The sequence below is a fragment of the Ostrinia furnacalis genome, unplaced genomic scaffold, assembly GCF_004193835.3.
Source record: "Ostrinia furnacalis isolate ACB-3 unplaced genomic scaffold, ASM419383v2 OfSCF4399, whole genome shotgun sequence".
NCBI lineage: Eukaryota > Metazoa > Arthropoda > Insecta > Lepidoptera > Crambidae > Ostrinia > Ostrinia furnacalis.
In genome coordinates, this window is record NW_021134638.1 from 32,835 (window position 1) to 60,325 (window position 27,491).

The 27,491-nt window shown below is 37.8% G+C and overlaps 1 protein-coding gene across 1 annotated transcript; it reads right to left on the minus strand.

Annotated features, from left to right (window-relative positions):
• Positions 1 to 1,635: 1,635 nt before the first annotated feature.
• Positions 1,636 to 27,483, minus strand: LOC114359476 (uncharacterized). The gene is made up of 4 exons (XM_028313897.1): positions 26,708 to 27,483; positions 5,540 to 5,625; positions 4,006 to 4,330; positions 1,636 to 2,804 (listed from the first exon to the last, which is right to left on the minus strand). The coding sequence occupies exons 1-4, from the start codon at positions 27,259 to 27,261 to the stop codon at positions 2,699 to 2,701; spliced, it is 1,071 nt and encodes a 356-aa protein (XP_028169698.1). The 5' UTR covers positions 27,262 to 27,483; the 3' UTR covers positions 1,636 to 2,698.
• Between the last annotated feature and the right edge of the window lie 8 nt (positions 27,484 to 27,491).

The following is a 27,491-nucleotide window of genomic DNA, read 5'->3' on the forward strand; positions in this document are numbered from 1 at the left end:
CACTGGTTATAGTTGATCTCAAAAAGTCCCTGAGGTGGAATTGTGTAAAGCAATCGTAATCATTTGACAGTTCATAATGTACGATTATTCTGTCAAACGCTTTGTTTATCTGACTTTATCGTACGTTATGAACTGTCAAATGATAACGATTGCTTTACACAATTCCACATCTTGATTATTTTCAGTTCCAAAAAATGTAAATAATAATTTACGGCCAGTAGATTATTTAATTGAATTGAAATTGAGTATTTAATAATCACATACATACGCAGATGTATATTCTATAACAGGTTATATTATTTGTAACATATTTTGCACACATTAATAAAGATCTCACAAACATTCACCAATTACATCTACGAGAATGACTAAGCTTTATACAGGGTGTCCCAAAAACAATGGATAACCTTATAACTACTGATAAACCTCACTATGTAATTTTAAAATATTGACCATATACATTTTTAAAAATTGGCACCTGCGATTGCGATGCGACACTGAGAATTAAATTTTCTTTTTTTTTTTAATTCTTTTTAACTAGTTTGTTGAATTGCATGAGAGCAACTAAAATTTATAACAGGTAAGGTAAGATCAAAATTTTATATAAGCTTAGATCATGAGGCGTATCAAAAGTTGCAGTGTTATCCATTGTTTTTGGGTCATCCTGTATTAACAGATTCATAAAACATGGCAAGTTTATTCATAACATGAATGGACTAACAATATTTACATCTAGCAAAATATACAAATACATTATCGATTTTATTTATTCGGCACACACGGTCGGTGCGATTTGTTTGATAAGAAAAGTATTTTTCTCGGGATTTTATGTGGCAAATAACATCTAGTTTTTGAGTTTATAAGAATAGATCGCAAACCTCAGATTATTTATTGAATAGGGATGTTTCCTGGGTCAAAAAGCAAGAGTTTTAATTAGTCCGTCAGTTAACTTATCAAAAAATACTCTACACGTATTTTTCACTTTTTCAAACTAATGAAAATTTAAAGAGATAAAGCGCGCCAAAGTTCATAAGAAGAGGCCCGTGACGTCAATGCGTGCATAAAAGTGCCGCACGTTGTGACGTCGTGCGGAACTTCAACGCACCATAAGTATGTAATTATTTGTTAGATTGACAAATAAAAATATATGTGTCCAATATTTTTTGATATTAAACATGACGGACTAAAAAAATTTTTTTAGGAAACTAGCCTATTAGGTAGGCTTGCTGTGAATCTAGAATCTGTATCGCGAAAAGACAGTCCGAGAGTCAGACCCGGTCGAGTTAACTGCACATATAGCAGCCGTGACGTCACATCGACGGTCTGGTACGGACGGGGCGAACGCGGCGGAAAGGGGTCATCCATAAAGTACGTCACACGTTAAGTGGGGGGGAGGGGGTCGACAAAGTGTGACATGGTGTGACAAGGGGTGGGAGGGGTCTTAAGTTTCGTGACATCACATTTCAATTGTTTCAAATATTTGATATAATGTTGATTTCATAAAAAAAACACTTAATTTAAATGGGAATAAAACTAATTTCGGACTGCTGTTTTAATTTAATAATTTTTCGATGTAAAATTGCAAAACATGTGACGTCACACTAGGGGGGGGGGGGGGTCTCAGAAATGTGACCACCTGTGACAAGGACGGGGGGGGGCTCAAAAAATCATGAAATTCGTGTGACGTACTTTATGGATGGCCCCAAAGGTGTGCGAGCAAGTGAAAGGGAAAGTCGTTTAGCTTACTTAGCCGACACAGTTTTTCATAGTGTTTGTATAGTTTGTACAAAACAATGGAAAACACCGTCAGCTATGCATTGCAGAAGTTACTACAGTATCTCGTATCATATAAACCGTATGTGCCTAATCGTTAAAGTCCAATTTTGAACATGTCGGTGCAAAAAGTATGCTTCATTTGAAAATCATACAATTTAAAGTTTTCTTCTCGTTTGCTTATTCATAAACGATTCGTTTTGCTAGCGGACAGTCAAATTTTGACTTAATTTCCATAGAATTAGAGCTATATTTAACTGCCCGAGCATATGTCGATAAAGGTTACTTTACTGTCATTATCGCTGTCAAAAAGTTAATAACATGTGAACCAATTTGAAAAGGCTTTTTTTTTAATTTTTAATATTATAAATGCGAAAGTAACTCTGCATGTCTGTCTGTTAGGCTTTTACTCCTAAACCACTTAACCGATTTTGACGAATTTTCGTGTAGAGATAGTTTAAGTCCCGGGAAAGGACATACAATACTTTCGTAAAGTGGTCCTAACACTCTGTCATATGCTTTAATTGGTTCTAATAAGGTGCATTTTGCAGCTGACATTTATATTTCGAAGTTTTACCTGAATACCGCGGTTTGGTTTAGATGCAGTTTTTTTTGCGCACAGCGAGTTCACAATTCCGTTTGCAGTAAAGGTCATATTAACGCGCTAGTAAAACACTGTGGTTCGAAAGCAACGTTGGTATTTGCGCACAGCGTAGGTTTTATACGTTTAACAATAAAGGTCACAACATAACGCGCTAAAAGAAGTACTTTTCGGTCGAAGCAACGTTTGTATTTGCGCTCAACGTAGTTTCTATTCCGCTGCAGTAAATTTCACTCTAGCGTGCCGAATTCAACGCGCTAAGTCCCATTGTTGCAACGTTAGTTTTTGCGCACAGCGTAGGTTCTATTCCGTTAGTAATAGAGTTCACACTAGCGTGCTGAGTTCATGCGTGTCGTGGCTGAGGTCAATGGTGGCGGGCGGCACACCTGGGGTGGCGGCGCCTTCGCCCGGCGGCGTGCTGGTTGGTGGCCTGGAAAGAAAAAGAACAGACATGAGAAAAAAAATGTACTAATTTTGGAGGAAATTAAATCGAATCAACGCCCTTTATAAAGAAGAAGACGTAGGTAAGTTTTCTATTGATCTAGTAAGAAAAATAGTAAGTAACAGTTCTATTTGTTATCATGCTTTTTATGACAACAATGATCATCTATTTGCCATTATATGCCTCCACTTGTATAGTTTCAGATTTTGCACGTAGTTTGAAATTAATTGAACTGATCGTTTCATTATTTGAACAGTCAATGCATTTATTTTTCTTAAGCCTTATTGGAGATATGACTTCTCATCATCATCATAATATCCGCCATTGGCAGCCTACTGTTGGACATAAGCTAAGCCCCAAGAAACGCTCTTTTCCTCCGTCACTGCCCTAGCAGTAGCTACTGCTAAGGTAGTTGCAAGCAAGAATGGGGAACATGTTTCCCATTCTAGTTTCAAGCGTTACAACTCACCTAATAATATAAGACCCTCCTTGCTGAGCGTTATAGGATGAGTATAGGGTGCCCCAGCCATGTTCAGATTCCCCAGCCAAGTATTGGTCAATTGACTCATCAATCATCATATCCGCCATAGTCAGCCTACTGCTGGTCATAAGCCCCCAAGGAGCGCTATTTTCCTCTAGTCATTGCCCTAGCAGTAGCGTGTGAGACGCTCTTTTCCGACATGTTCCCCGTTCGAGTTTCAAGCGTTATAACCACAGATCACAGAAACTAAAGGGAGATGTGACAAGGGGGCGTGGCCGGTGTCGCATCAATATGCCCAAAAACAGAACACATTGCTTGCTCGTGACAGCAATAATGTAAACAGTTTACATTGCTTGCGTAGTACTAATATCGCAGTTGATAATGAGCACATACTTTGATTACTTCGTGTGTGTGAATTTCTAATGCGACACTGAGTTTCGAACTCAGCGCATTAGTTGGCATCTCTCTATATCTCTATGGTTTCAACACTCACCTAATAATATAAGGCCCTCCTTGCTGCAGCAGCGTTATAGGATGCGTATACGGCGCCCCAGCCATGCCATGGAAACTCGAGATTCCCCATAGTCAGCCTACCGCTGGTCATAAGGCTCCAAGAAGCCCTCTTTTCCTCTAGTCACTGCCTATCAGTAGCGTGGGAGACGCTTTTTTCATGTTCCCCATTCGAGTTTGAAGCGTTTCAACACTCACCTAATAATATAAGGCCCTCCTTGCTGCAGCAGCGTTATAGGATGCGTATACGGCGCCCCAGCCATGCTGTGGAAGCTCAGATTGCCAAGCCCAGTGTTGTTCAGATGTCCGTTGCCCAGTAACACGCCATTCGACGTGTTGAGGTTCGGCGCGGCAGCCAGCTCTTGCGTGCGAAGAGCTTTGACTAGGTTCGTCTTCTCTTTCTGCCACACGAACACGTTGTGCACCATCGCGCAGCCGCAGAAGACTATTCCCACTCCGATAAACACTGACGTCACGATCGCCGGCGTTGAGTGGAACTGGATGAAGGTGTACAGGATTATGCCTGGAAGGTGTAAATGAAAATGAATTATTTATTTGCTTTTAAGGTGGAAGATGGTAACATAATGGGTTGACCTCACGTCAAAAGAGAAAAAGGGTTTTTAGTAAAATAGATCTATTCGTTTCTAATATCAAAGACAAGTCCCGTTCGTTCTTTCGTTCGTTTCAGCCAAGACGTTCACTGCTGGATAAAGGTCTCCCCCAAGGTTTTCCATAATGAACGGTCCTGCGCTGCCCGCATCCAGGCTCTTCCCGCGACCTTTACCAGATCGTCGGTCCACCTAGTTGGAGGCCTGCCCACGCTACGTCTAAAATAGTCGTCTAAAATAATATAGACCTATTCGTTTCTAATATCAAAGACAAGTTCCGTTACCCCTCTTGTACTAAGCTAATATGCTTGTGTTACGAGTGGGTTCACCACAATAATCGGCGGCGGGATTCGAACCCGCTCTCCTCGGATGTCGAGTCGGCCAATCTGAGACTTTCACCGTTCGGCTATCGTGACTTCATTTACTATCACCAGTTGGCGTCACTGGCGAGTTCATTCCTGTCACTCACTAGTGGCGCCAAATAGTGAGTCCAACTACAATAGAGCCATCATTTGATGGGTCTTCTGTCCTCGCTCATTCAGATTATTACACCTGATTGAGTTAACTGCGCACCTGGCAGCGGTGACGTCACATTGATGCTCTGGTACGGAACAGTGCGAATGCAGGAAAGTGTACGAGTGAATGCGAGGGAGAGTCGCATTCCAGCGAGGTGCACGGTTAGTTTGATTTAGTTGTGTTGTGAGGCTATATGTATCTAAATATATAAAAGGAGAAACTGACTGACTGACAGATCAACGCACAGCCTAAACGGCTAAACGTAGGCACTTGAAATTTGGAAGGAACGTAGCTTAGGTAGGTACCGTAGAGGTGCACTAAGAAAGGAATTCCCGAAATTCCCACGAGAACGGGAGTAAGCGCGAAAAAACATTTGTATGAAAAAATCTGAACCGCGTAAGATAGAAGGGGGTAAAACGGGATCCACGCGTACGAAGTCGCGGGCGGCCGCTAGTTTTTATAATAATTCTGTTTTGCTTAAGGTCAGCTGGGAGAGAATGCCACATGGCATTAAGCTCGCCTTTGTGTAGGTACGGATCATTCTTATGTATGTGCAATAAAGTCTTTAAATAAATAAATAAATTAAAGCAATTAAGTAAAACACTGACCTGTTAAAAATACTGGTATTGATATAAAGAAGCCTCCGACGGCGCACACGCGGGTGATCGCTGACTTCTGGAGGTATTTGTTTGATCTGAAAATAAACAAACAGTAATTATTACTAATTGAACCACAACTAGGTACGTACTTTATTATTGTTAGAGATATAAATAAGATAAAAATTATGCCGGGTTCGTTCTTTTCTCGAGTGAAAAACAAGTTACCGATTGCCTTTTAAGAAAAACTTTTAAGAGAAACTAAAAAAGAAAAGCAAAAAGGCACTAATAGAAGACACTTCACCACTTTAGTAGAGATTTAAAGTTAGAAGAAACACTGCGAATTCCAATACTCGCGCGATTTGAGTAATTTGACTAACTTACTCGACAGAAAAAAATGTTTTATAACTTTAAAGTTAGGATGTTAAAAAATCCTAATGGCGTGCAAGAATGGATGGATAACTCATCAAAACATGTCATTTAAGTTTATTAAACAAGTCTAGTTTCTTTGGTAAACTAGCTCATGAGGTGTAGTCTACCTCTAGTCACGTATTTTTCTGATCTTATCATAAAGATAGGGCTTAATAGCAATGACCACGTTCTGAAGTATAGCATCTGCGATTGTTCTATGATTAGTATAATGCCTTGATCACAGGTAACGAGCAAACGGGCGAGACAGTGCTTTCGGCCGAGTACTCGATGTGTATGTACAATACGCCGAGTGCTCGGCCGAGCGCTCGAGTATGTGACTCGCTCACTGTCTCGACCGAGTAAACATTTTACTGTCTTGCCAGTTTACTCGGTACGTGTGATCAAGGCTTAATGATCTTAGATAAATTATTTCCTTGCGATCACATGCACAACATATTTTAATACGTGTCTTTCAATAGAGCGAGAATTTTCATCCATATATGATTGAAAAGTCAAAAGATATCTAATTAGATACTATACCCTATTAGACCTAATAGAGGCCCTTGCGTGCACTAAATTGGTTGGAGGTGCCCTATTCCTTACTAAAAGGGATGTCTTTGAAATGGAGTGATTTGACCACATTGGAATTCCCGATACCTACTTGATTTTTGTGTACCTAATTTAATAATAATATACAAATTGTGTTGCATGTGGTCATAGGTCTATGTAGTGTTACGTACGGGTAATTTAGTTTTTCTCTTGAACAGTCAGCGTCAAATAGTTTGTGACACCTAAAGTGGCCAAAAAGTCGACAACACAACCTTATTCCAATTTTAATAAAAAAATTGGCCAAGTGCGTGTCGTGCCACGCGCAGTGTAGGGTTCCGTAGTTATCCGTCGTTACCACAATATATTTCAGAAGCATGCAATTACTTCATCTAAAGTAACTTTTCATATTTTTCTTCTAAGGATTTTTTACTGGTTAAGAAATTTTAAAATACATGAGTCAAATAACTATTACTCTTAAACTAACTGATGTATATTAACCGTTATAGTTTTCCTTGAAAGTTCATGAAAAGCAGTATTATTATTATTATTAGTAGTGATTGAAATAAATAATTATTTATTTATTTATTTATTATTACGAATTTTTCAAGATTTTTCAAGCCAACAGTGTAAACTACTAATTTCTATGGCATTAAGCTAAAGTAAACTCTGGAGGCGTGCGCTTAGGCGGACTCATAGCAATATGATATCGTCGGGTAAACCTCACACATCCGACGTTTAACGTTTCACGTTAGCAGTTCCGATCCGACGGATGTGCAGTAATAACATCTTCGTTGGTTTTATCGAGCGATACTTAGTTAACAGTCGGGAGTTAAAAGTTGTCTATCTACACTTAGGTTGGGTTGCACCAAACTCATCCAAACTCCATACAAAAAACACCGGTTATCGTTATACACTCAACATCAAATAAACCGCACCTTCCGCGACGCGAACTTTAAAGATTTTCTTCTGACACAATCATGGTACCCCAACAATATTGGTGTTATTTGAAAGCCCAATAAATATCCTTAAAGAAAAATACATTTCATTTCTAAATAAATTATTAACATTTACCATAAATGTGACTTGAAAATAGACCTCACTATGGGCTCACCTCTGGGATCAATTAGACCAATTTTCATGGTTATAAAACCAAATAAAGATCTCACGTGTCCTCTTTAACAGATGGATAGCGATTAATCTCAACTTAACAGTTTTATAGACATAAAAAATGGCTATAGCGTAACTACCTATTTTTTGAAGAAGTGACTCTGGATCCTTGTAAAGACACATTTTTGGGGTAAAAACCTTTCCTTTAATGAAATGAAGTTTAGAACTAGGCTTTCAAATGGTACCAACGTTGGTGGGAAGTGGGGATGCATACGTTTGATAAGTGCTTGTCGCGGGAGGTGCGATTTATTTGATGCCGAGTGTAGTTACGGTCAAAGTTAGGTGGTACAACTCAGCCTTAGATTAAGTTGCACCACCTTATTTTAACTGGTGTTTTTTGTATGGAGTGTGACAGACTTTTCACGTTTGTTAAAGTTAAAGTAAGATGGTACAACTCTGCCTTATTATTTTACTGCTAAAGTTTGCAACTTTTTGAGATCGTTTGTAGAAAGTAGGTAATCAATTTTTAGTGACATACGTATTATAAAATTACAAAAATCAAAATGATGCTAAAGCTAATGCAATAAATGTTTGTATTGCGTGGGGAACGAACCTGCGACCTCTGGCATAGTTATAAAAACCGTTGGCAAAGAGACAGTTGTGTCAACGGTTCTACACCTGTCCGTTACAGTTCGTTGCATTGCAGTAAAAATAGGGATAGGTTATGGAGGCAACGGGACACCATGCTTAGCATCGTGGCTCTTATATTTTTGTATTAGGTGTGATTTTGCAAAAAAAAATAATCATACTCATGTGCTGTTGACTGTACTTTCCATTGATAAAAATCCGAAAATTACTTAATTTATTGTAGTGACAACTAAAAGGACCAAAAAATTGACAACACAACCTTATTCCAATCGTAACAAAGACATATTGCGAACTTTTTGGCTGCTTTGGGTGCCACGAACTCTTTGATACTGCCACATGAGTAAAGAATACTGCTCTACCATACCATGCATTGATACTTTTGATACCACACTGCAAACTTACATTTGCAGTTAGATCGTACGGGAACACGTGTTCAACAACTGCAAGACTTTGGAACAAGTGCAATGGACTATGAAATGGTGGACTCTAACTCTACCATTGCTAGGCGATGTAGACGAATATCATCGTGTCATTTGACTCCAAATAAGGATAGTAACAAAAATTACGGAACTTGCATTGATGTTTTTGGATTTATATCGCGTACAGTCGATGAAATGCTCCTAATGCTCCTACAGCAGTGGCATTAGGTTAAAACAAATATAGTTACTTCACTGGCCATTTAAAATAATACAAACCCACACGCTCTTCCGCGTACAAATTATACTTATGTAAGTAATCATACCACTAATCTGAGACCGTTTGCCAAAACAATATGTTAATCCTTTGGGTCTGTAGGCCAATTGGTCGCTCTAAGTCGACTTTCAAGTTTGAGAACTGCTCATGCATTGCCAAAAACGATTCAAGGTCTGGTGATCGGATCTTGAAGAAATAACGAGTTTAACATTTCAAAGTATATTTTATGATAACTGCTTAATTCTTTACACGCCACGTGTCATTTTATTTCTGTAATATGTAAGTATTTAAGATAATTTCAATTTTCCACAGTTTTTGTTACAAACTGAAAATCCCCCTTTAGCGTATTATATAATTAAAAATTTTCATACCTATTCAGTGTCATACACGAATAGAGGAAAAATATTCCTCCACAGCATCAAGCCACTCAGGCGGACGTAAGATAATGAGGGTTTTCGCGATTGAAAAATCCGCCAGATGGCAATACGTAGACGGGAGGTCCAAATGCTGCATGATTGGTGGATTTTGACATATCTGTCAATGTCATGTCAAAAATAACCAATCATGCAGCATTTGGACCTCGCGTCTACGTATTGCCATCTGGCGGATTTTTTAATCGCGAAAACCCTCATTCTAAGCTTTTAGCGAGTTTCGCTACCCTACTTACTTAATAGATTCCTCCTTTAAATTTTACTACATGACTACAAATCTAAACCACGGTAATACTTAGTACCTACTTATTACCGTGTCTAAACTCTGTATTTGACGTCCTTTCCTGAAAGGAGTTCAAATTGAAACTTTTGGACGTTACAGAGTTTAGATTTGTGGAAACGTAGTCTCATCATCATCATCTCAGCCACGTCTCAGCCATAGGACGTCCACTGCTGAACATAGGCCTCCCCCAATGCTTTCTATGCTGCCCGATGAATGTAGAGTCTATCCAATCTATAAATATTTTCTTGGGAATACCTTTTTACTCGTATGAAATAGGTACTTAGGTATTTTGTGCTATCACGAGTTTTATGTTCTGAAATATAAGGTCTAGAGCGAAGGTTAAAGAATTCATTTAACCATTAGAACAACCAGCAATGCATGTATGCAAACAATGCGCGATGAAATACTCTAGGATAAGATTATGTTATCAGCGGGCTTCGCCGCGTCGCGCCTTATTCGTAAGGCCAGCTGACTCGACCGGTTTTACTCTCCGTCGCTACTCTATACAACGAATTCCAAGCAACAGGTACGTACTATAGTTGTGACACTGCTTTCCAAACTTTCCTAAGAACGCAAACTGCAGAGAGTCTTGCATTTCGTTGTATTTTGCAGACATAACATCTTGTCTTGACATAGTATGGTTTGGTAAAGCACATAATAATTTGGTAGGTAGGTACAAACAATATTATTTCACGAACTTAGGATGATAATAAGAAAACACTATCTCGTCAATTCATCAACATTTAACGTTATTTAATTACTTAACTAATGTTAAATTAAGCTTAATTTTATATGTCTTTGATTTTTGTATTAGTTCATGATCATGATAGAAAACTTGCCTACTTTTAAAGGATTTGTGAGAAACGCTACGAATTCTGATTCTGAATGTATCCGAATCTCATTATTATTTTATGACTTTAATTTCTTGCAGCCCCCTGAATGAAAAAGGCCAGTTTTGAAACCGCTGGGCAGAGCTAAAGCAATCGTGAACATTCCTCGTTCGCTCCAAACCGTGAGATTTTGTTTTGCGTGTCACGCGGGCTAAAGGCGGGAACGGCCGCCATTGTGAAGTTTTGTTTCACGATATGTTCTGAAATCAGTCTTAACTGTGCCGCGATTTATGGTCAGTGGGCTAGTAAGGTTTGGATTAAAATTAAAAAGATCCTATTTTTTATGTAGAGTCGACAGCACATCAACCTATACATTTTTGTTGCTTAATAGCCTGTATTACAGCGAGATAAGACTGTCGTCCGTACCTAGGCACCACTTTGGGACAACATTTTGGTTGAAAATAGGCTGTAAATGTAGAGTTTTTTGTCCCTGATGGATCATACATAGTAATAGGTACCTAACTCTTAGGAATTATGAAAACTTTTACATTAAGTAGGTACTACGTAGGTACCCAGCTACTTTCTGAAATTATTGAAGCTGTTCAAAAGTGCATTAAATATTATTTACAGATTAAAATCCGAATATTGCATTAAAAGTATGTACCTACCGAAATCTGGTTTCACTTCAGCGGCTGGCTTAAAGAATTTTATGTCTCAACTTTCATATAAAATTAGCTGAGTTTATGTGAAAACGCATTGCGAGACGATCGAATTTCGCAAAAGTATGCTTGCTTATGTATTCCGTCGTATGTATTACGAAAAACACTTAAATGTTATCACTTTCTAGATATAAATTCCACTAGTTACTGGATAATACCTACAAAATGTAATCTACTGCAAAAGCAACTTTTTGGGTGAAATTTCTCCTAAGAAATGGTAGAAAGCGATAGATCTTTTACTACATTTCCTCAATAAATAAAAAAACTTACACGTGTATAAAAAAGATGCAGCTAAACAAAATACCGCCAAAAAAAGAAGAAAAAACCATTCGAAACAGATCACACACGCACCATAAATTCCTGTTCCCCGACGCCGTGAAAAAAAAGAAAAATGTCCTTGACCAAGGTCGCCCTAGTGAATGAATGTCCCGATTATATCCGGGCATCAATCGGATGAAAAACAACAATCTACTTTAAGCAAAGAGAAACAGAGTTTATACTCCTATAATCAAATCCATCATCCATATTTGTAGAGATAGTTTTATGTTGATACAGCTATATCTTTCTTTTTATCATGGTATAAGTATTATCTCAAATTGTTTGTGCCGCATCAATTCGTTTGGTAGATTAATAAATAAATATTTTAGGTCATCTGACCTACCAGTTATCAATTTTCAATTTTTTCACCTCCCAAACGATTATAAAATTCCTCGGCAGAATCTAACGACCCAAAATTGCTTGTATTAACAAGCAATTTAGCAAGCAAGCAAACTCCCAAAAGTTCCAAATATAGCGCAATTAAAGTACCTAACAGTCACGATCGGTGTGTGTAATTTAGAGATTTTCACTATTTCTACGTAAGTTTTGGTTTTAAATACAATCATGTCTAATTTATTTGCCTCATCCTTTGAAGATTTACGCATACTTACGAATTTTTAGATTTGTGTCTTATTTGATTGTTAAGTATTTTTGGATATTTTAATACTTATGATCCCATCGTGAATCGTATTACAAACGCCAAGCCCAGAAAAGAGGGTTATTCTTGTTTACCCAGAAAAGTCTTGTAAAGCTTACAAACAAAGACTTCAGCGTCATGAAAATCTACTTGCTGCATCCCATCTAAATTCTAAGAACTCTACATTTAAGCTCAGAATAAAGCGAATAGTTAGCATCAATTTGAATATTGAACTTTTTTGTAAAAGAATCGAGATGACACATCACTGGCTGTCCAGAACCAAAACTGGCAATCCAATCTGATAAAAGCAGCTGGCTGATCGCAGATAGGTAAAAAGAAAAAAAGAGGTTCACCCAATATTTTATTTTTGCTGCTCTAAAGTTAAACTGTTAAACCAGCAAGGAAGCGCGTTATGAACAAACCTCTTGACTTCATCAGTGTTGAGATTGTTCCCTCATAACCATTACCGTTATCCATAGGTGATTCATGATCACTCAAGTTTATAAATAGTTAACATAAGCCTAACACGTGCCATGGTATTGTTGCGGCCATTGTTAATTAGAATGCACATTACGATTAGTGGATGAAAATAGAAGATAAACAATGGTTGGATTATACCTAATTGTTATACGAATTAACCAGACTTCTAATGCCATCCATTATGAGTATCATGACATAGGCCGGGTCTCCAGGGCGCGTTTGGCCCTACACATTCAACAAAAACATCTCAACATTCAACATTTTTTGTAGGTTTGCTATCCTGTCAAGGTAAAGCGGTTTCGCACTACGTCCAAGCCAAATCCGTTAAAATATGGATCTAGAAAAGTATTAACCGAATCAGTGCCTGAGATATGGAAGCGTGACGTGGAGGTTGTTTTGTGACGGTCAAACGTCAGCGAGACTTCAGTGGGTCAAGACAAAGTGCAAATTATAATCGCAAACCAGTCGAAAAGTGGTCGAAAAGCCCCTTTTTTGTATGGAGTTTTGACGGATTCGATTTTCGATTCGATCAAAAAGTGCGTTTTGTCTAGGGGGGCAGCCCCCCACAAAACGCACTTTTTGATCGATTATAATTTGCACTTTGTCTAGACCCACAGATTTGTAAGTTCTGTCACTTCATAATCTGTCAATGTCACCCCTCCTGCCCCCCTAGACAAAACGCACTTTTTGATCGAATCGAAAATCGAATCCGTCAAAACTCCATACAAAAAAGGGGCTTTTCGACCACTTATCGACTAGTTTGCGATTATAATTTGCACTTTGTCTAGACCCACAGGCCGCTCCCATACTTCAGACACTTAGCTACTAAGTTAAAAACGCTATACCTATCTAGTCAAATCGTATGTCGGAAATTGAATCTAGCAGGTAAACTACAACAAATATTTATACGACGGTTATACGACGACTCCAGACCGTATTTTCACGTGTTCGTATCGGAACGTACCTACGTGAAAGAAAGAAAAAATTTTTTTTTTCACTAGTGCGAAACCGCTCTTACTACGGTAATGGTAAACTGATATCATCAACATACTCGTAAGAGTGGTTCCAGCTTTGGGCTCACAATAATAGCGTGTTAAACAGCTCCCCAACCGTGGCAGAGACCAGCTACTGTCCAGACCAGATGACCAAAGCAACCAGAGCGGAAAAGAGGTGTCAGGTGACCACCGTGACGAGTTAAGCTTAATAACCACTCTTGGTTACGGCGAAAGCAGACACTTAGAGTCTAGCCGTGGTCTAGCGCTCAAATGAGCCAATCAACTTGCCAATCCTTTTGTGAGCAGTGTTCTCTTTAGTCTTTAAAGATGTTGTTATTATGTTTATTGTTACATAACTAAGTATTTAATTACGTAATAAGGTAAAAAACCTGTGTAATTAAAATAAAATAAATAAATAAATGAGTCAGTGCTTGAAGTATAGAAGCAGCTTGGGATGATAGTTTATGCTTCTTCAAACGTCAGCGAGACTTCGATTTCTTTCAGCTTTGAATGCTCTGTAACGTCATCAAGTCCCTTCCGTACCGCTCCCATACCTCTCAGTTATGCGCTGGACTTAGTGACTGAGAGTGACAAAAGTCATAAAACTCGTTTATTTTTGCAAATTGGCTTTTACACGTCCCAGTATTAACCCTACCACTGCTTCAGGACAATAAATGGGCCAGTGCTGAGAAGCAGCGCAAGAATCTCACGCCCGTATTCACAAACGATGCTTGCTTAAGTGAAGCAGCAAATCGAACGCACAGCGTTGAATAGAGCTCTATGATTGGTTCGTGTGGGACCCTGTGCGTCTACGTGCCCTGTGAGACATCATAGTATTTTTTGTGAATACGGGCGTCAGTCACCTTTATTCCCATCCACCCCTTTTAACTTTGCCACCGGGGTGGTGACAAAGTGACAATTGTAAACACCGTAACGGAATCACTGGAGCGGAAAATACAAGAGATTTCAAAGATGCAATAGGAGTAGCTATACTTACACAAGATACTTTAGATAAGATAAACTCTACAACCGCGAGGTCTCTATCTACCATATAAAGCAAACCATCGATGTGTTATGCAAAATGCCCATTAACGGGCAAAGACTGCGCGTGGGCAAGCTAGTTTTGCCCAGTGACCCCGCGCCGCCCACGAGCTAGTGTCAACTTTGCTTCTTTAGTTTGACATTCCGACATTTTTCTGTGGGGTAGTCATTTTGCTAGATGAGGTATTGATCTCGGATTTTGTGACGTACCGAAGGCGAAGCCATTGCAAGAAGCATTTTTAGAATAATGCATAATGGAAAACCTCATATCTAATTGTATAATTTGAGACTACAGCAATAAACTGTGTAAACAGTAAGTACCTACCTAAACAGCGAAGACGTAACTGAAAAAGGATAAAGGCGACCATTCTAGTAAAAAGAGCTTAAAATGGTATTTTGCGCGGAGAATCCATCATTTCTCAAGTGATCATGAAAATGTAACTGTACTTAGGTACTCGTATTTTACCTTTTGTACGAGTTTATCAAGAAACAAAACCCTGAAAAAGGGTCTATTCCACTTAGATCACCTGGATTAGATCTAGGTGATCATCCATGGGTGATCAAAGGACTGTTAAAGTGCCGACTTAAGTCCACTTTCTGGGTGATCTAATCCAGGTGATCAAAGTGGAATAGACCTCCAGAAGTGGTGTGTCTACTTGCGAAAAGTCGCTGCCAGAAACCAAATGCGAAATGCGGAAGACAGTAAAACGGCGCTTTTTCTGAAGACCTGTGTCCAGCAAACGTAGTCCACTTAAAACACCCGCACGAATAGCACCTGGCCTCGAAGCACCTATCGATATTTTGTTCTTTCTCGTGGATAAAAATGTAAAAATATGAAATCTACAAATTCCGATATCGATAAGTGCTCTTCGTGGACTAGGCCAAGTTCTATTCGTGCGGGTGCTATTTGGGCGGGTGCTCTAAGTGGACTACGTCATCCAGCAGTGGCAAGTTACAGGCAGCAGCTGGTAAAAATTATGTCCACAGTTTCATAGCAACTTAGAAATGAGAGATCCTTGAAGACATTGTTAGCAAAGCCAATACCTTGGCCGTATTCGTGCTAGCGATGATAAAGACGTTAAGCATCTTGACAAATATGTGCAATGTACATTTAATTTTAGAATGTAACTAGGTCATAATAATTTGAAGTTAAAATATTTTAATGACAATTAAAGAATTTCAACTTCAACGCACTTAATAATCATTAATAGAAACTGTCTCTATCAGCAATTACTTAATGTTAATAAAAACAAGTTGTGAAACGTAGGTTTTATACAAAATATGAACAATGTTATTTCTATTAAAAGTAGTGTCATTGAAAATTAACGCGTAGGAAAACCTTGTCGATCCATTTACATAAACATTATGTAAATCGCGTTAACTAGGTAATCTTAACTAAGTTATAGGTACGAGACGACGAACACCTAACTAAGGTAGGTCAACATTTCAAGAAGCCTACCTACCTTACTATTAAAAATAGTAGTAGGAATATCTAACCTACTTATACATGCAAAGCATAAGTAATCACAGTAAAAAAGTAGCAAAATTAGAAAAAAACACATACATTTATCTAAATACATACAAGCAAAGGCAAATACAGAGGTACAACAGAAGGCTTTGAATAAGTCAATGTGTATGCATGGAAACCATACAAGTAGTTAAAGGTTATAATTAAATCAATGCTGACTGAAGTACGTAATAAAAAGAAATATGTAGAGTGACTGGCAGTCAACAGCCTGAAAATATAAACATTCAAACTACGTTCATGTTCCAAAAAAAATGTACAATGACATTTGATGGAGTTATGCTTTGTAATCTGCATGTTTTTTTTAATCGGACCTTTGCGTCTAAATCTGAGTCGTATAAGCCCGTTACAATAGCATACCAAATGATTTTTTGCTCATACATTTGCCCAGAAATAGCATCAAAGCAACTAAAAGGCATTCCTGCCTCCCTTTCTTTCGGAACATGTAAGAAAAAGACAGGCTCTACAAAGAATGTTCCAATTTGTATGGCAGATGATAGCAGTTACGAAACACGGAGATTGATATCTTAATGCATGGACCTATAAAAAAAGTCGGACGGAACTCGCGCTACAACAAAACTGTGACGCAAAATTTTGGCGTTTGTCTATTGTGTGAGTGAATTTAGGGATGCCATGTTAGCCAAAACATTTTACCCATTTATTTTAAGAAAAACATAGATCGGCAGATGTTACTTGGAAATGTCGACAGAATTATTCCGTGCCATTTTAAAAGGATGAAAGGTGTATGCGTTGAGGTAGGCGCGAAATTTTCAATGTTCAAATTTTCTTACATTGTTTGCAAGTCAGTGTGTCAGGGTATGTACATAATGTTGATCAAAAATGATTCACGCAGTTACAAATTACGAATCTTGTGTACATTATAATCATAATCTTATGCATCATCAATATATTATTATTATCTCTGATAGATTTTTTTTAACATACAACCTGACACTGACTTGCAATCAATGTAAGAAAATTTGAATTTCGCAGTTCCACATTTTTGGGAAGGATCAAATTTGCCTATGAAAATATATCCCATTAAAACACAATTATTATGATAAATTATTTTATTTCCATAGTATGCGTAATAAATAACTAAAAAGTCCTAAAATTATTATTAATTTCCCATATTTCGGGTAATTTTCCCACGTAAATAACTGAGAACACTGGTCTTTGACGTATTATTTTTTCGAGTGAATGACGTTTGATTTCAATTAATTTCAATATTTTAATGTCGGGAAATAAGTGATTGGATTATTATTTTGCCTGTGAAATGTGATTCCTTAATTTTTGTTTGTTCGATCAGAACGGTTTTTACACAATTTCATCACACAAGACATGTCGTATTCGTGTTGTTTTTTCGCTGCTTAAATGTGTCAACTGTGTGAAGTTTGCACTCGAAGTGGTGTATCAGGGTGTGAATGTGTGCGTGCCGGCCTGTACGTACAGGCAAGCTGGTGTATCCTAATGTCACAGTATTTTGTTGATGAGAATCCGTCCGACTTTTTTTATAGGTCCATGTCTTAATGAAGGAGTCCCACGCAGATTGTAACATCCATTTGTGATCAAATTAAATCATTTGTTAGAGAATGTTTACATTCGTTCTCTACATAATATATTTTTCTCTAGCCATATTATTATGCAAAAAATTTAACCCTTTCAAAAAGATTAAGGGTGTGCAAAATGTTTTGGCAAATAATTTAGGATATACAGTGTGAGTCACGTTAAAGTGTACATATGCAAATAGATGAAACTAGACCTATTTTTATCGACAAAAAAGAGGTCAAAAATTTTTTGAGATTTTTTTTTAATTTTTTATAGAATTTTTTTTCTTCCAGTTACTTATTGTAAAGAAAACGTAATAACTTTTAAACTAAGCGGTATATCCTGATGAAATAAAAACAATAATAATGCTAAATAACAGGCGATACTAAAAAATACATAAAATACACAAAAAATGCCAAAAAATAATAAAAAATGATACTTTTTGAAAAAAATCTGCTTTAAAATTCGTGTTTTTTTTGTTATTTTATAAATTTATCCAAAAAATGCCCCTATAACAGGTGGTTTTTATTACTTTTTATTATTCTCTATCGTATTATCTTTGTAAAACCAAAAATCGCATGTCTCTATCCCTATCACAACATTTGCTATGAACGTTTGAACAAAGGCCTGCCACAACATTATTCTCCGCTATAGGTAGAGACAATTTTAATTTTAACTAAAATTCTTATTTTACTTTGAAATCTTTTGNCACAAAATATTACGACAAATCTCTATCTTTGGTAGGAATCCTATCTTAGGATAAATAACTCTTGCATAGATACAATATTAATTCAGGCTAGTTTATTTCTACGTATAATATCATAATATTCTCTACAATTAAATTCTATAACGAAAAAAAAAATTCAGGCCAACCAACATACTCCTAATATAATAGAGTGGTATGAGTTGACCAATTAATGTGAACAAGGAAGTTTAAATACCTTCTTTTTATTTGAGTGTAGTTATCTGATCCAAGGATCCTTATTAGACCCACGAAAAGGTTTTATTTCGAGCGAGACGATTATTTCTTTAGACAAATATGTGCGTTAGTCATGATACAAAAAACTGCAGACGAATACCTCAAGGATGTAAGTCATTGTTATACGACCTTCAGGGAAAGCAGGTAGATTGTAATTCGCTAGAGAATTGTACAGCAGCGTTGCCAGTTTTTTTTTTCGCCAAGTCGGGACTTAGGTACTTTTTGAGTGAAAATAGCGGGATTCTTCCGTCAGAAGCGGGACATAGTAAAAAAACGTATAATATAATCAAGGTTTTCAAATATTCGTCTTTTTATTTGACATAAAATTACGTTTACGTGACAATAGATAGCAAAATTAGCCATAGAAAATGTATTTTAACAAAAAAATAATTTTTTAAATCAGATTTACTCTATCGTTTAATTCGTCTTTAGAATAAAAAAAGAAAAAAAATAACAAAAATCGAAATTAAAAAAGTTTTATTCTTTAGAATAATATGGCGTTTCAAACAATAGTCAGTGCCCCGATTACGCTAATTTTAACGTCTCCAATACAGACGCGCTTCTTCGATTCTGCGATACGGATTGGTCAAAACAGTTGACGTCAGCTGTTTTGATAATCGGGGCTCTGGTGAAGTGAGTGTCTCTCTCCGAAAAGCGGGACCGAGCCTGTCCCGCGCGGGACATTTAAATTTGATTAAAAAATCGGGACGTCCCGCCAAAATCGGGACGTCTGGCAACGCTGTTGTACAGACAACGGCATTCCAGTTAAACATCATGGGATCATAAAGGAGTTGTAATTGAGGCCACTTTCCAACAAAACAATATAATCTGATAATATAATATTCTGTCTGTACAATCGGGAACTGCGCGAGCGAGTCAATTTTAAAGCTTATGGTGCGAAAGATTTGGGTTAAAACTGTATGTAAAATGGTGAAATAGGTCGATTGGTACTCAAACATGTTGTGAAACCAATAAAGTATGAAGTAGTAGTAAATAGAGGTAGGACCCATAATATTAATTGCTTGAAAAACTAGTCTATCTTCAAAAAACTTGGCTTTCTATTAAGCGAGGATTGAACTTTATAATATTATGGATTGGAGGAAGCCTTACCCAACCACAAGTAACTACCAAGTGTTAATATTGATGACTGGGGACAATTAATAGGTACTTATTTGGATTCCTACATTTTTACATTTCACATCACCATGTAGAGCAAGAAGAAAACTCTGATTGACAATATCTCTCTCGCTCTAAGTATTAACTAGTTATTTGACTTTATTGCTAGATAGGTAGGTTCATTAATCTCTATTCGCCATTTTCAATTTATTATTTTTGATTGTCATGTAAATGTAAGTATCTACATAACAATGAATTCTTTACCAGCTTTGCCATTAAAATACCTCCTAGCAATTAGGTTCACCTTATTACCGAGAATTTAAAATACCAGTCTGTCAGATTTATTAATATTAACAATCAAACATGGCATCATCCATTAATTACGAACTCAAGTGACGCATACACAAGCTCAAACGTGTTGAATGAACGGCGAGGCCGCGGCAAATATTTAACCGGTTCCTTAAGAGATCACTATGCGCGGTATACGTACAAGTTGTGCCACAAGTCTCCCGAACGATTCTGGCTGAGTGAGAAAGCAATCGTATATCTGAAAGTTGCCCCTCTGAGCTTTATAAGTACAAAACATATTTACGCCCGTATTCACAAACATTACTATGAGATCTCACAGCGTGGACGCATTGGGTGACACACGAACCAATCACAGAGCTCTATTCAACGCTGTGCGTTCGATTTGCTGTTTCACTGAAGCAAGCATCGTTTGTGAATGCAGGCGTTACGTCTTTTTGAGACAACACTCTCAAACACAAGTTATACCGCGTTGATGTCATTTTAAACCAATGTTAAAATATCATTTCCATACTTCATACTAAATTTTATGTTTTGTGGGTAGATCGAAACAACATTCAGCTACAGGATCCTCAAAGAAGTTTTTTGAAAATTTATATCCGTGAAAAAATATTTTTATAACAGAAACGGACTTTACTAAGTCGATATATCTTCAAACATTAAATTCTAGTTAAAAAAATATTAAAAAAAAAATACGTAAAAAGCTCTTACAACCAAATTTTAAATATACAAAGAGCGATAGCCATAGCTTTAATATAAATGGAAATACATAGTAGGTATCTAATTGAAGAAAAAAACGCTAATTTCATAGGTAAGGACCTAATATTAACAATTTTCATATGATAATGCTATACAGCAGTGCTTAAAACAATGTCTTGGTAGTCTAGGTACCTTTTAACGAAGCCTTGCTAAAGATATTAAATTACAAACCCAAGAAAAAGGCTCATGACAACCACAATATTGACCGCGATACAACTCTTTAGTCTTCACATACAAACAATAAGTAACAACAATCAACAATGCATATTTAAAGCTAACGTTGCACAACAGTTCCCATCCCCGTAATAAAACAAGCCTTGGAAAATAGCACATGCTTGTTGCAAATCTGTAACAAGATTGGAATCTTAGCACTTTAATACGAACTACTGCACTCAGGAGGATTTGATGAGTGCTGCAGGCTGACAACGCCACTCTTGTGGCGGAGTTTTGGGCCGACACTGTGAAGGTTTGTTGTCGACACGAAAAGAAGAAGAATATGAACTAAGCCTAGCTAGGCGCAGACCACCGACTTTTAGTTGGCCGATAGTTGGGTCGGGCTGTCAGTCAGTATGGAGATGTATGAAAGAGCGCACATTTAACCGCCTCTGTGGTATGGTAAGACCACCTGCTTCAGACGCAGAGGTCCCGGGTTCGATTCCCAGTGGGGGCAGATTTTTCTGTTCGGTTTGGTTGGTGGTAGGGCTTATTCTAAGTCCGCCTGGCTAGCTACCACCATCTTGCCTAAGTCTGTCGCCATAACAACAATGTTAACAGCATTGTTGTGTTCCGGCAGTTAGAGGTAAGATAGCCAGTTCCTCCGTGGTTGAGGATTCCGGGTGAAGCTCGCTTCCACCTTCGGCCTAATCATCACTTACCATCAGGTGAGATGCAGGCCAAGAGCTTCCTCGTTGTGGATAAAAAAAATAATTACATCGATTTGGTATCGGCCGAGCAACAAGTAGACTGAGACCGATTCTGTCTAAATCTGAATTCACTAAAGTCTAAAAAAGACTAAAGTCAGGAAACCACGAATAATTAATATCATTCTATTCTACATTCTGAAGCTATTTCGTCTTACTTAATATGTAAGTAATAGTAGAACGAACAGCGTTGGCTTCCAAATGATATAACGACTGTTTCATGGAATTTTAAATTCTCGTAACATTGTTTATGCATTCACAGTAACTCTAACTCTTCCTGATTGCAATATTATTTATTTACATAAAAACATAACATGCACAGTTGCGTATTTCTAAACGTCAACATCAAAAATGTATAACGCGTCCGTTGGTTTATTTTTGGTGTCATTGCTCGCATTAAATACTGCAGTCGGTTTGTTTACATCAAATGCATCTAAATTTCCATAAGGAACAATTTTAATTTTATTATATTCTTCGCACGTAAGTTTTATTGGGTTTAACGCACTTAGAGCTTACCTTTCACCACCTTTAGTGCGTTCAAGTCATCCAGTAGGTATTCTCAATGTAGCTGCATACATTGTGTTGTGACTTACGTAACTGTATTCACAAAAGCAAAAAGAAGAATCGATGAATACTACATTCTCATGCTTTAAATGTACATCGTCTATAGACCTGTCTTCGCTTCACTCATACTACACCTGCTCAAAGATTTTCTGTAAATTACGAACTCAGATCTAGTTTTGAAACGAGTTTCAACTCAAAAGAATTAGTTGAATGTCGGCGTTTTTTTTCTTATTAAGTTTTTTGTGAATTCCAGTAACGATTTGTTTCCTGCTGAATCAGTATTCAAATATTCACGTTCAGTTTTAATTAAATTGAGTCAGTTATCAGAAACAGTTTTAAAAATTTTCGTGTTGTTTAAGTTACGTTCCTACATGTTTAAAATGTAAACAAAATTTTAAGTTACTTTATCAGTAGTTAGTACTTCTCACTTATGATTGTAGGTAATATAAGAACACACTAGAGATACCTCTCTCTTTCGGTTTAAAAATTCTGTAAAAGCTGTTTTAATCGGTAAAATCAATCCATTCAAATGCGTTTTAAAAATGTGACGAAAAATACACAGTAGGTACTACGACTATTCTCTACATCGGGACAATTAATAGTTATGTTAACTTATTGTGAACTCCATCAGTTAATAATATAACGCGTGAGGTTGAAAACTATCAGTGGATTAGGTTAACTACGTCAGATTATAAACTAACGGTATTCAAAATTTTACGGTGACTTGTCCATAATATTATGTGACTAATGATAGGATCAATTTGCAAACCCAAAGGTCAAAGCGAACTATAAATATGTTTGAAACCAGTTTCTTACTGCCCAAGTAACATTTTACTCCATTTAAGAGTTCAATAGTCGTTCACATGTACTCCACAAGCTGTGTATGTCAGCTGTATACGAGCTGTATAGCTTGCTATAATGCTTTTATAGAACCAGTTTGGGCACAAATTAGACAGCTTTAAGTTCACTATGGCTGTACATTAGCAGTATAATAGCATTATAATAGCAGTTTAAGTAGTAACATCGTACTTAAGGCTGACTTACGGCACTATATGGGACGCAGTGTGAACCATACAACGTACGTGAGGACAATAAAGAGTAACAAGTGGCTAAATGCACAGCTTTCAAAGTTATAAAGTCCGACAAAAGTACTCCAATGCTACCTAAAGTTCACGTGTGTCTTAAATTATTTCCATATTTTAATATTAGTTTGGTATTTGTACGTGAGTGCCAAGAGGGAAACAACTCGGGCGGATAATCATTTATGCAAATAATAACACGGGTTTTAAATACTTAATAATGTTAATGCCATTGGGAATGCAACTTTATCGTGAAATGTATACATATTTACAGCTAAAATATTTACGCGCCTCTGTAAAAACGCGATATTCATTTTAAAATATTTAAAACTGGCTGAGAGGAAATCTACAATTTTCAGTTTTTGATATTGTATTGGCATTATAATTATACTACGGTAATTAATTATAACATGAAACCAAAACTCAATCGCTCTATCTGCGAATTTTGTGATAAATCTGCATTAATTTTGGAGATTTATTTGGTAAATATTTTAGGTTATGTAGAACAAAATGGTGGAAATGAAATACGGCTATGTGAACTGTTATAACTCCAATTTAATGCGGTGAGCGTATATTAGGTTCACATGTGTTCTGTTAGAATGCTGTTATCTATATTAAGTTCCACATTTGTACCACTACAGCGCTAATGTCTATAAATTTATTCTAATGTGAACTTATGTACAGCTTTAAGATGTACCTAGTTCAGGTCAATTGTGTATCTTTAATTCTTTCAAATACTGAAATTTTAGAGATCCGCAATAAAAATTATTAATGTCCGTTAAATCGCCTAGCCCAGGTACTAATAGTCAAGTATGAATACCTAAAGCATCAGACGGTAGTGTTCCCGGTTTAAATTCGTTTATTATGCTTGACAATTTATTCAAAGCGGAATGAGGAATACGATTTTCAATAGCCCATGTTCTTATTTTTTTGCTAAAGGTTAAATAATTGTCTAAATCAAAATTGTATTCACTATCACTAGAACTGCAATCATCACACTCTGATATCTGTATATTTTGAAGGGAACTTTCAGGTTCAGGCATAATATTTTCCTCTGCATCATGTACAGAACCACCATAAATACAACTAAAAACAGGCTTGGGGAAAAGTGTAATAGAATATCACATTCACATTCATTTTCAGCTTAAAGCAAATAAGAGTAGTACTTGTGGACAAATAAACTGCTATTGATGTTAATGGACAACACATATAGTCCTTTTAACAGCCTACAGTGTACATGCGAACCATTGAAACACTTTTGTACAGATAGTAAAAAAAGGTTATTTTAATTATCACAAACAAGTCCTACTACAGCTACTAGCTGTATAACAGTCTAAAACAAGTAAACATAACAGCCTTTGGCTTTATAAATGACCACGTGTGTTCTATTAAAATGCTAGCTCTATAACATCGTACAAGTAGGCCGTTTAACAGCGGTTGCCGTATCTCTACCCTCCTATAGTGCTCTTAGTCAGATGGCTGACTAAAAGATAGTTGTTAGAGTATTATAACACCAACAATCGTATAAAAGTATAACTCTACACTAGTCTACACTCCTATAAGTCCCTTAGACAGGTATAGGTGTAATTAATTGCAATAATACAGCTTATACATCACGAGTGAACTGTACTAATGCTTTAAGTACACATTGGAACTAAATGTGAACTCTTAAATGGAGTAAAATGTTACTTGGGTGAGCTGTGTTATGTTCGAATGAATTTTTTTCTAGACAATTGAATGAAATAAAAAGATAAAGACAACTAAGTATACGTATTCTTTAGATACGAATGTTTTAAAATTTAATTGCGTAAGTTTCAGACTATACTAGACTCTTTTAGTTTTGTTTATTTATGTGCCTAATGAATTATTTTTATGTAAGTGTTGAGTCAGATTGGACCTTTGATAATAATGAGTTAAAACTCGATGATAAAAAATGGTAGAGTCGCAAAAACATGAAAGTGATAGAATTTCGATTTGGAAACAAATTATAGGATTGTTAGGGATAGTCGTAACTCGTCAATTTAAGGTGATTCGTGCACACTGTTTCAGAAGCGTTTAGAATGTATGATAATGATAGAAAAAAAAAATCTGTGAATTCATCGAATATTTGGGCAACAAAATGTTGTATATGTATGTCTTTAAGCTGAATCTACTGTTTTAAATGAACCGTATGTAGGTACGTAAGTATATTGTTGAAGTCATAGCAACATAGGTGTATTTTGTTTTGTCACCGTCTTAACCTATAAGTAGCGTGGAAATGCGTTCTAGTGCTCTCTGAGATATGCGGTCACAAATATACATTCATATAGAATAGATAGAGTGTACGCGGAAGACGGTAGTACTAGTACCGGTTGAACTACTCGTAGAAGAGAGCTAAGCTATGTAATTCGAAATAATAATTGGAAATTGATCACAGAAACACAATAACTGTTGTAAATATTGTAAATGACGAAGGATTTTATAGCTTATGCAGTAGTATGTAAAAGTGTAGTGTGAAAAAATGTAGAGAGGTCAATCTACCTAACAACCATTATGTTATGCTTCGATTGCGATTTATTTTAAAAGATAGAGCGAAACTAGAGGCAACAATTATGCTAAAAAGTAATCACTGTGAAATATGATACCAGCGCGTAAATAAACGAAATTATGCAATGTAGAGCCGTGACCAAGAACCGTGAAGACGTTCATAGCGTCCAAGACGTTATTAAGACGTTTCACGTTAATGTGATTCGAAAAACTAACGATAACAATAAGCCTGCCGACGCCAGCGAGTTATCAACCGTTGAACACAACGTTTTTTATCAAACCATTCACAACTAACCGCCGCTCGGGACCGTTAGCACCTGCCGCTACGCACCCAATAAACCCCCAATTTCGTCCACAAACCTGTGACTTCAACTCGAAATCATTGATGGCATACACCAAGAATGCCGATATAACTGTTAAGCCCGACGAAATATTAAATTAGAATGGGAAAACAACTCGCCTCACGTTTTCATACAGTTATGCGTTGGGTAAGCGATAACCTGAATTGAGATAAGCCTTCGGGCTTCGGAATTTCGGAGGCGAAAGCATCGTCTTAAGCTTTAGTGCTTACCTCAGATATAGATAATATTGTATGCACAAGCTAGTCTTCGCATTTAAAGAAATCTGTAAACCAGTTTTAAAGCATTCTTAACGGTTAACGCGGCCCGGTGGCGAGCAGCCGACGCGGCCCGAGCCCGGCAGGTCCCATCACTCACCGTCCGTTCGGCGCTGACGGGGAGTGCACCAACTTCACGGCGAACAGGAACTGTATCGCACACACGAGAAGACAGCATAAGTTCAGCGAGAGCGTCAACGCACACAATGCTAACGTCACTTCGTACACTACAGCGAACTCCTCGGGAGCCGTCGTGGCGGGCGCGGAGATCTTGAGGAGGAACAGGAGCGCCAGGAGTGCCAGGAGGAGGCTGACGAGGCACAGCAGAGCGAGCGAAGTCAGTGCCTCCTCCGTGGCGGCGCGCGTGCTCCGACTCCGCGCGGGCGCCGGGCGGCTGGCCGGCAGCCCGGGAGCGGTTCCATTGGCAATCTTGGGGGGCGACGCGACCGGGATCGGCGCCACGACCGGCACCGGCGCCGGCGCCGGCGGCTGCGCGCCGGGGCTGACGCTGGCCGAGGTCCCGCCGACGGAGTGCTTCGAGGAGTCTAGGGTCGACACGTTGAGGGGCAGGTGGTGGTGCGGCCGCCGTGGCATGTTCTGGTAGCGGTGGTCGGCATCGTTCGCCGCCGGCGGCCGCTGCGCATGCTTCAACATGGCGCTCTCACGGCCCTCGCCATGCCGACTGGTTCTCGGTCATCCGGGCCGGTTTCGTTTGCGTTGCGTGCGCGCGGTCGGTGCGGCGGCGGGCGCTCGACTGGCGGCCCCCCGTGCCTGCTACACGCGTGTGTCAATCACCGCCTCGCCGGTGCAGGGTGCAACTGCATTCGGTCGAGGGTACACCTCTACCTAACCTACCCCGACAATAGAAATGCACTCGAAACAAT